Source organism: Aulonocara sp. 'chitande type north' Nkhata Bay, linkage group LG20, assembly GCF_057382095.1.
Source record: "Aulonocara sp. 'chitande type north' Nkhata Bay isolate Kocher_YH1m ecotype deep benthic linkage group LG20, A_spYH_male_GT1.1, whole genome shotgun sequence".
Taxonomy (NCBI): Eukaryota; Metazoa; Chordata; class Actinopteri; order Cichliformes; family Cichlidae; genus Aulonocara; species Aulonocara sp. 'chitande type north' Nkhata Bay.
The window spans coordinates 31,289,056-31,299,331 of NC_141363.1; the positions used below are offsets into that span (position 1 = coordinate 31,289,056).

Sequence of the window (10,276 nt, forward strand, 5' to 3'; positions counted from 1 at the left end):
CCCTCCTTCTCTTCCTTGATCCTCCTTGTGTGCGCAGTCTTGGTTTAGCCCGGAGCCGAGCACAGTTACCCAGTGCGACCAGCGGTAAACATCAGTGACTCTCAAGCTGCACCGTTAGACACCAACCACAGGCTTCTGTCGCTGAATAAAAACAAACACACAAGTACGCACGAAAGAGAGCAGGTAAGGCATGGTTTTAGCTCATGTGTCACTCACTGCTCGGTCCTACTAAGACCCTGGCGTTAACCTTAGCAGTAGGAGCAGCTAATGGGATGCTAGCTGCGTTAGCTTGCTAACCAGAAGCTAGCAATTAGCTAGATTAGCGGGTTGTATGTTAACTTGTATGCTTTCATTGTGTTTCACGCCACACAGCTCTGTGTATCCGAGCTGGGTTTGTGATGTAGTAACGGTACTGAACTTAAAAATGCACTTCGGGGCTTGCTGTAGCAGCTTGTTAGCCAGTTGGCAGCAAATACTGCAAAGGCACTGTCGACTGGATATTTTAAAGAAACATTGGTTAGCTGGCTTCACTAGCATGCAGTGAACCAATACACCTTAGTTAAATGTTGTAAGTAAAACAGGTCTGTGTGGGCAGTTTTATATAGGGTGCTTATCTGCGCCAGGTTTAAGTTTCAAGTTGAGTGCTTTTGTGGTTTCTGCTATTTAGTCCCGACTTTCATGCTTTGAAAGTGAAATGTTAAGTTTATATTTAAACAGGGAAGCAGCAATTGATAGAACCAAGCCTTGTATTTGCTGCTCTGCAACCAGCCACATTATAGTAGCATAACAAATGAGATGGGGAGTACTAAGGGTTGCTTAAAGGAAATTAAGAATGAGGACTGTACCGCGTACGTTATTTGCCTATAGATGAAAGCTCAGATCATAAAACCAAATTCTGCGAGTATAATTTACATCAGTTACTCTCTTACTTAGAACATTGGCTTACTTATACTTGCTTTATTACTTTAAGTATACAGAAATATGCAGATACTCTAAGTGTCTCCTTGTGGTACACAAGTTGGGAAAGTGGATAGTAGTGCTTTATTATTTAAATTGGCAATTTCCTTTAAATTAACACGCACACATACATACATACATACATACATACATACTAGGGGTGCAACGATATTCGTATCGATATCGAACCGTTCGATACAGTGCTTTCGGTTCGGTACGCATATGTATCGAACAATACAAAATTTGTAATTTATTTTATCAACTTTCCTTCTGACGATGCTGTCTGTGTTGAGCGCTCAGTGAATCTGCGTTCGACTACTCCGCCTAGGGTCGACAGTGCAGCCTAGGCGGAGTAGTCGAACGCAGATTCACTGAGCGCTCAACACAGACAGCATCGTCAGAAGGAAGAGCGCAGGGCAAGCTAGCGAGACAGAAGTTAAGCTCCCCTTACAACATGGACCTCCCCCATGGACCACCCTCATTCAGATCTGGCCTTTGGAATTATTTTGGTTTTCATGTGACGTATGACCCTGAAGGTAAGCGAGTCATGGACTAAAGTAAAACAGTATGTTGGATGTGCCATGCAATGCTCAATTACATGGGTGGGAACTAGTGTGTTAGCGCAGTTAGCTCGTTAACGTGTTGGCCGTCTAGCCCCATGCACGGGGCGATCGGCGGTAGCTCGTTAACGGAGATTTGCCGTGCTGTGGCGTTAAGGTCATTTCAACGAGATTAACCTGAAAGCACTAGTGGGAACACAACGAATATGACTGCACATTTACGCCGACATCATCCTAGTGCAAAGACAAGTGGAAGCAGAAAAAAAACAAGCAAGCATGCTACTAACTTTAGCCGAGTCATTTAGACAGCTGTTTAATATGCTGCTGAGAATATAGCCCAGAAGAAGCGGATAGTATAGCTTTTATTTTGGAAAGAGACATTTCTCTGTAATAAACTCTCTTTTCCAAAGATGAGTGATTCCTCAATCAGATACAGGGCTTGCAATATCGCTAGCCCGACGTCCTGGGGCTAGCGATTTTTTTCAGTCGGGGTACCAAAATCTATCTCTGCCCTGCCCGTCGGGCTTTTGTAGGAAGGAAAAATATATGTCAATGCTTTTGCATTCTTTCGGAAATGTAGCTGGGTAATTATGTCATTGGCATCGGTGAGCCACTGTCAATATGTGACATATTGAAATTGCGTTTGAATTTGCGCTTGTTTTTTTGCTTTCACTTTGCAATCGTGCGAACTGTGTATAGAGAGCGACAGCACTGATCTGTGAGTGATGATAATTTGTGCACCAATTCCTCTGACATCGTCTTATCAATCGTTAGCTTACTATGCAAACATGACAAGTGAAATCTCCCGCAGCTTAAACATGTGAGAGGTTGATCGCGCAGAGAATTGCTGAGCTTATGTGAGTGCGTGTGTAAAAGCAGCAGGATATATATTTCACTACGATGACCTGGATGATTGAGAACCTTCACAGACAGATATATATTTTAGTTCTGCTGAGCCAAATAAGACAGGTCAGGGTGAAGAAGTGACAGCCAAAGAAAAGCTTACCACAAAACGGAGAAGTTATGACAAATCAGACTATAAGGCAAAAAGAAAGTGCAGCTTTATGGTTTCATGGACAAAAGAATTTCTGTGGCTGCGATATGATGAGCTAAATAACCAGGGCTGCACATAAGTGGTCCGCAGGTGCGTATTCGCTGTCAAAATAAAAAACACGCACAAGGGTTAGGGTTAAATTTAAAAACTGTACTTTTGAGTTAAAATATATATTTATAATTTTAATAAATGACAAATTAAAAAGGCATGAACATTTTTTTTGTATCGAAAAAATATCGAACCGTGACACCAAAGTATCGAACTGAACCGTGAATTTTGTGTATCGTTGCACCCCTAATACATACATACATACATACATATACACACACATATACACACACATACATATATATGTGTGTGTGTGTGTGCGCGTGTTTGTGTGTGTTTATAAGCACTTCCTTTTTTGGCTCCTCCCTTGGAGGTTGCCACAGCAGGTCATCTTCCTCCATATCACCCTGCTGCACCCTAACATCCTCCTCTGTCGCAGCAGTGCAAATTGTTTTACTACACTCAGTGAATATCAATGAAATACTGTATAGTGACATCTGGTAACATTGTTATTGTCATTTGTATTTCTTTAATCCCCAGTTGATCTTGTTACTTTAATGATGGTTTAAGGACATTACTGTTTTTATAGCGTATTCTTATATTCCCTTTTCTGTTATTCTTGACCCTGATTGGGTACAGCTGGAGAACTATGTAAAAAAGAATAATGTCAGAATTTCCAAAAGAACAGCCAGATTAGTAAGGTTTATGACAACTATCACGAGTAACTGTGGAGGCTAAAACAAAAGCCTGTCATCTCGTGTTTATGCAGAGTGGCTTTTGAGATTATTTTCTTTAAATTAAATAAAATCCATACTTAGAAATTCAGACTTGTGCTGAGCACACAAAGCACTTCAATGCCATGTTGGCTTTGGGATTAAGGTTCAGAGCTTCAGCTCCACCTGTTCCTGAATGCAAATTTAATAAAATCTTATCACAAGAGTCCCAGCATCTACTAACATCCCAGGCTGCTGACTTCACAGTAAGAGGGTAAAGTCACATTGAAAATAACACCACTCAAATCTTTTGCACAGTCTGTTTATTTACGCTTACCCTTACTCAAATAACTCAAGGCATGCACACAGATGCTTAAGTCTGTACTGAAAAACCTCATTTAACCTAGAACAAGACTGTGTCCGTCTTGTTCTGCATATGAAGTCTTGTTACAGCTGATGTTAATATCACTGTTTTCTCACAGGTGAAATCAAAGTGAGCTGATCCTCATTCGTTCCCTCTCTATTTTGGTTCTGGCCAAGCTGCTATTCTTCTACAAATGGATAATGGAGACTGGGGCCATAGGGTAAGAGACACCTAAGAAACCTGACATGTGTCTGACAATGGATCACATAATCACATAAACTTGCTCTGTTGCCACTTTAGCTGAAACTAGTTTAGTCTAATAAAGCAAATCCTGCATTAACCCTTTAAAGCCAGTCGGAGCAGGCACGCTCTGTTTTGCGTAACTATTTTTAAATCCCGGTAGCACTGCAACCACGTAAGCTATCGCAATAATTTTTTTTGCATATGAAACCGGAGGCGTTGTACTTACATCTTATGCCATCAGCTTGTCCTAAGTCAAAGTTTCCTTCCACATATAGTGTAACAGGTATTACAATTAAACAACATGAGATATGCATTAAATTATTGTCTCGACGACTTTGGACCAGTATCAGAAAGTTCTAGGTAAGACTATGGAGCCTTGAAAGGATCAGCAGAGAAGGAACCACACAATGATAGATAAGATGTGATTTGAATAGAAACTGTATTGAAAGTTGTAAAGTTTACAAACCCTGCCTGTCTAAAGCCGGCTTCCTACAGTGCACAAACGCACATTAAAGGGCCCAAAAATAAAATCAAAACAACATCCTCTTTAAGGAAATTCTCCAAAGAGTTTCAATTAAAGAGCTTCCGCTCCCGTTGCTCAGTCCACTTCTCTTTAGAAAGAGAAATTAGAGTTCCTTGTGTGTGTGTGTGTGTGTGTGTGTGTGTGTGTGTTTCTGTCCATTGGTTCTAACACTACCCGGGTAGATTTTTAAAGTGTTAGTCTTATCTGTATCAAGGAAGGTAGTAATAGTCCTGAGGTTCGCTGAAGATGGATCCCACGGCTGGCCACACCGCACTCGGGTCCGTCGACAGTCACTCTCTTGGGATTGGCTCGCCACTGAACCCACAGGGTTCAGATCTCAAATGATCCAGTCCTGGTCAAAAACCAATCTATGCACACAGTGCAGAGTGCATACATTACTATTTTATCTATGCCTTTTCCATCACTCATCTTTCAGTCAAGTATTGCTCAAGTATAACAAATTATTTTAGTTATACAATGTCTCAACCATCATAAAATAACTTGAGTTACATCACACAAGGTCTTAGTGCAACAGAAAATATACCTTATATTTACCCTTTTGGGAATAAATAAACTTATAAGATTCACTCTCCCATATTTATCCTTTTAACAGCTTGCTTTTAACTGTTCTTCTTTTTAAGATATTTCAACTTGAATTATTTCTCAGAAAAATATATCAACTTCTTTAAACATTAACACATTCAACAGAGTAATGAGATCCCTCACATTTTATAATCACATTTTATGAACTTTTTGCATCTTCATCAAATGAATTAACTTCTAAGTCAACAAAACTGAAAGGGTGCATTTAAGCACTACATGACAATATTACTGCTTCTCCAACGTTTTGGAAAGCTAACAAACTCAGATGAATCACAGTAATGTTAGAACACTGAGATCGCTAAGCAGTAGCTTAATACTAGCGGTTAGCTGGGCACATTCTAATGTATACTTTAGCACTTAAAATTAAACATCTGCACATCAGTGATCTTACAGTACTTTAAACATAAATATCACAACTCCGACTGGTTTTGTTTTTTAAAGCAGAAAATATATTAACAGCAGTCAACTACATGTCTTTATGGTGCTAACATTCATGTAGCATCCCTTACCGGAGCTCGTGGTGAGATAGCTCGTCCAGCTGACGCAGCTTCCCACGGCCACAGATCTCAGATCCAGGATCTTTCAGCTAATTTGGCGGTTGCCTCGTGAGTAGCGGTTGCCTCGTGAGTAACGGCTTCCACAACAGGAAATGTTGACTAACAGAAAGTCATCTCAAGGCATACTCGCCTCCTAGCGGCGGGGAGGGAAAATTACACCTCCAACCTTATGCAGCAGCACAACCCACAAATCTGATGTGGGTTACAATAGCTTTGCAAAAACTGCATTAAAAAGCACTTGCAGCAACAAAAACATAATATTCCAGAAACACGCTTTGCCAATCCGATCAGCTATTTGTAACACTTCCTATGTCCATCAGCGTGAACTATCCATGTCCTCCATGTCCTGCCCGAAACCGGAAGTGATGTCATTTTGCGGAAATGTAGTTTTTTACCATCAGGGCCTTATGAGCCTATACTGGTGTTTTTAAAAGTTATGTTTGACTTTATGACTTTGTGTCGTTTCTGGGATGCTTAGGACTCATATTGCACTGCTGGAAATAGTTTATTTTGATGCATATGCTGTTTTTTTTGCAAATTTGCATTATAATATTTATTTTCGTTTTTCCTGCAGTATATAAAAATTGGTGTATTTCAAAAATAAAACTATGAAGATACTTAAAATAAATTTCGTGTGGTGGGAAACTATTTTGTGCAACTTTGATGTTTAAAAGGTTTTTGATTTATTTATTTTTTTTGGGGGGGGGCTCTAGATTCAGTGACTTGTATTGTGTCCACTCATGTTTTACCATATTTTTTTCATTGTAATTTTTTTTTTTATATAGTTCCAATAGCATGAGCTTGACAGGTTTTTCTTTTCTTTTAGATGACTACTCCTGTTACCTTGAACGTGGGAGGCCACCTATACACCACCAGTTTATCCACGCTGCAGCGCTATCCGGACTCCATGCTGGGAGCCATGTTCCGAGGAGATTTCCCTACAACCCGCGATTCCCAAGGGAATTACTTCATCGACCGGGATGGAACACTTTTCCGGTACATCCTGAACTTCCTGCGGACATCTGAGCTTACCCTTCCTTTGGACTTCACAGAGACGGACCTCCTGAGGAAAGAGGCGGACTTCTACCAGATCGAACCTTTGATCCAGTGCCTCAACGATCCAAAGCCGCTGTACCCTCCTGACATCTTTGAGCAGGTCGTGGAGCTTTCCAGCACTCGGAAACTGTCAAAGTACTCAAACCCTGTTGCTGTTATCATCACGCAGCTAACCATAACTACTAAGGTTCATGCCCTGCTAGAAGGTATTTCTAACAACTTCACCAAGTGGAACAAACACATGATGGACACCAGAGACTGCCAAGTGTCATTCACCTTTGGACCATGTGACTATCACCAAGAGGTGTCCCTAAGGGTTCACCTGATGGACTACATAATGAAACAGGGCTTCACCATTCGGAACACACGCGTGCATCACATGAGTGAGCGTGCCAATGAGAACACGGTGGAGCATCACTGGACTTTCTGCAGACCCGCTCATAAAGTTGAAGACTGAGTTTACGTAGCACAATTGTTATAGGTGACACTACTGCTGGATTTGTCTTTTATATTACGCAAATCATGATTTTAAAAAAGGAAAATCCAGAAAGCAAAAATCAAAGATGATGTGAATTTGGATTTATTCACCTGTTCGGGGCTACAACTTTTCCTGTGCTATCCCTACACATGTTTATTAGAGTGCAAGGCCTACCATAGAAACATGGGATTTTATACATATAGGGACATTGAATCGTCCCTATACTAAAATAGTGTGGGTAAATTATTATTATAGGAATAACGGTGGCTTTAAAAAGAAAAAAGTCTTTAGAAATGAGGTCATAAAGAAGGTATGATTTGAGTCTGCCTATGCCGAGTACCTTAATAGTAAAAAAAAAAAAAAAATGCATTCATACGAAGTTAAGCCACAATTTGTAGAAAAAAATAGAACTGTAGAAGTTAATTTAAAATTATTATTGACTCCAGACACATCACTAAATGTTTTTGTAAGATGTCAGGAGTATACTTTTTATAATACTAATAATATGAATAATAACTTATTTAGCTCAGTAGCTTCTTGGTCAGTTTCTAGTAGATTTTGAAATTAGTCTCTTAGGTCTAGCCCCTTGTATGGTACTATTTCTGAAGCCCCCAGTAGTTGTTGCATGTGTCTGACTGTTTTGTGTATGTATATTGTACATATGTCCTGTGCGCGGTTTAAAATACACCATACTGTTACTGTTCATATCACCAGTAATGTTTCCAGCCATCGCAGCCAAAATAAACCCATCTGTGTATTTCATTTCATTAAATTTGCATAGTTTCTCATTTTAACTCTGATGTTTAGATCTGATGTAATTTGTCAGTTCTAACATCAAGGCTCCGTGCAGTCGTGTACAAAGTCACTATAGCTGTTATTTGGAGGAAATACAGTAGAACATCTATGAAACACAATGATTCATCTGAATAATAAAGCGTGTATATGTTTAACATTAGGTGCAATAGTTTTGCAAAAATATTTTTTAAAACTGATTTTCTTCACAAAACAAGCCATCTTGATTTAATTGTATATTCTTTTTATGTACATTGTAAAACCAAATACTCAAAGTACTTAAATTAAGTAATGTAACTCTTTCACAAGAACCTGCTACTTAGTAAAATTAAATTATATTATTTTAATTTATTTTAATTTAATTGGCAGACCTCTTTGGAAGGGTTTGATTTCTGGGGTTGATTTGACCCCAAACATAAATGACATTAGTCTTTAGTGTGATATAACAGCTGGATTGGTTTAGATTCTGAGAAAGACAATGGAGTAAAAGTAAAATGTCTGTCTTTCATCAGTTGCTCTTCCTGCACTAACATTATGCAAGGTTTAACAAATAAATTTTTATTTTTGGTTATATGTATTTTTTTTTTAAATGCACTCAGTGATCCACCTTCAAAGGGGTTCAAACAGAGCATGCCCAACACATTCTATGCCAGACTTGACAGCAGTCTTATTGGACCGATGATTTTTTTTCCCAAATACTATACAGGTAAGTTTTGGCAGAAATTTTTAAAATTCACAAATGAAAGAGCTTTATCATGAACATCAAACTGAGATTTTGAATTCTAGCATTAGCCCACGTTGTCTTAAGTTTTTGCTTTCCACTTTCTTTTCTCCTGCCTTAGAACTCAATCTTCAAGATCCACTATCCCACCTCTGCACATATCCAAACCATCCCTCTCTATTTGTCACTTGGGTTGATTTGCTAAGTATTTTTTAATTTAATTATTAAACATTTTACTTTTATTTTAGTTAAATGTAATCAAAATATTGGAGGTGTGATAAGCTTCAACTTTTAAGTTCTACTAACTTCTTTTGGTTTGCAGTGTACAATTTCCTTAAAAACATGAAAAACTAGGTCTTTCTCACCAGTCTGATTGTACATTTTCAGGTCCAAAATATAAGGAGATATAATCATAAAATTAAGTTTTGTGTTTATTTTATTTTTTGCCTACACCAGGTGGGATTTTGTTGTTGCTGTTGTTGTTGTTTTTACTTCTCTCCACTGGCTCCCTGTGGTTTTGACCAAAAACTAGATTACTATGAATATACAATGAGAACTTCATTAACCTGGAGGGAAGTTCTTGTGCCTTTTGCATCCTCAATGCAATAGGGATAGAAACAGGAAGAGAAACAGAAACAATGTGTGCAGACTTGCAGTAAAAAAACAAGATACAGTTGAGAACTATCAGTATGTGCATTAGTGCAAACAGGCAGAAAAGGACAGAGTGTTAATGAGTGATAAGAGAATAAATAACAAGTGATACTTTCATAGTAGTAATAATAATCATCATCCCATCTGGTAAAGCACAGATGGGATGATGTAAGTGTATGGTATGATAGAGTGTCAATGAACATTTGTAGAAAAGAACAGTTTTTTAAATAATATTTTTAATTTATCATTGCGTGAATTGTAAAAATGTGTAGCCTATACACAGATTTTTTAAAAAGAGGTTTTAATATTTTATTAACTAAACGTGTGTCATAGCCTGCACCTCTTAAATTATATTTTGCCTACACCGTCCTCAGTCCCCTTAGCTATAGATTTCAAATCCAAAAAAAGTGAAAGACGTGAATGAAAATAGAGACTAGCAGTGCCTGGATAGTGATGGATATGTTTTGGGGGCTTTTTGCCATTAACAGACAGCTGAATATTTGAATTTAGGCATTAATTCTCAATGTTTGTGAGACCAAAAGCTTTAGTACAAAAAGGCGATGTAATTTTGTACAGGTGTAACTGCATCTTTTCTTTGTTACAAATACAAGACTGATTCATTTCCTGCCTTGTATTTATTCAGATTCAACATCAAACTTAAAAAAATAGTCCATTTTCATTCTCAGGTATGAATCGGAGGTCGTTTTCAAAAGTTTCAGAGAATGCGTAAAAAGCAATGGAAACAATAATATATAGTTAGATATTACACCCATTGTGTATTTTTCTGTCATGTTATGCATAAAGGAGCAGAATATCACCACTTGACATACACCGATACCACCCGGATGTTACGACTCTTCTTGGGTGCGTTGGTTTTCCTTCAAATCCTCGAGCTGCTCTCAGTTAGTCTGTAGATCCTTGAGTGTTCCGCCCGTTTTGTATAAGCCAGTGTACAA

The 10,276-nt window shown here is 38.5% G+C and overlaps 1 protein-coding gene across 2 annotated transcripts; it reads left to right on the forward strand.

The window, feature by feature from the left end:
* The first annotated feature begins 13 nt into the window (after positions 1-13).
* kctd6b (potassium channel tetramerization domain containing 6b) lies at positions 14-7,918 on the forward strand. 2 transcript variants are annotated; one of them, XM_086278541.1, is made up of 3 exons: positions 15-183; positions 3,815-3,916; positions 6,449-7,918. In XM_086278541.1, exons 2-3 carry the CDS (start codon positions 3,890-3,892, stop codon positions 7,133-7,135), a joined length of 714 nt encoding a protein of 237 aa, XP_086134667.1. In that variant the 5' UTR covers positions 15-183; positions 3,815-3,889; the 3' UTR covers positions 7,136-7,918. The 2 variants fall into 2 exon arrangements, with proteins under 2 accessions (XP_086134668.1, XP_086134667.1); XM_086278542.1 differs by lacking the exon at positions 3,815-3,916 and having other exon boundaries at positions 14-183.
* The last annotated feature ends 2,358 nt before the right edge of the window (positions 7,919-10,276 follow it).

Excerpts from the sequence above, each read along its gene's own strand:
- kctd6b (XM_086278541.1), top strand. The coding sequence starts at position 3,890 with ATGGATAATGGAGACTGGGGCCATAGG. Across the intron at positions 3,917-6,448 it reads ATGGAGACTGGGGCCATAGG|ATGACTACTCCTGTTACCTT; the intron begins GTAAGAGACACC and ends CTTTTCTTTTAG.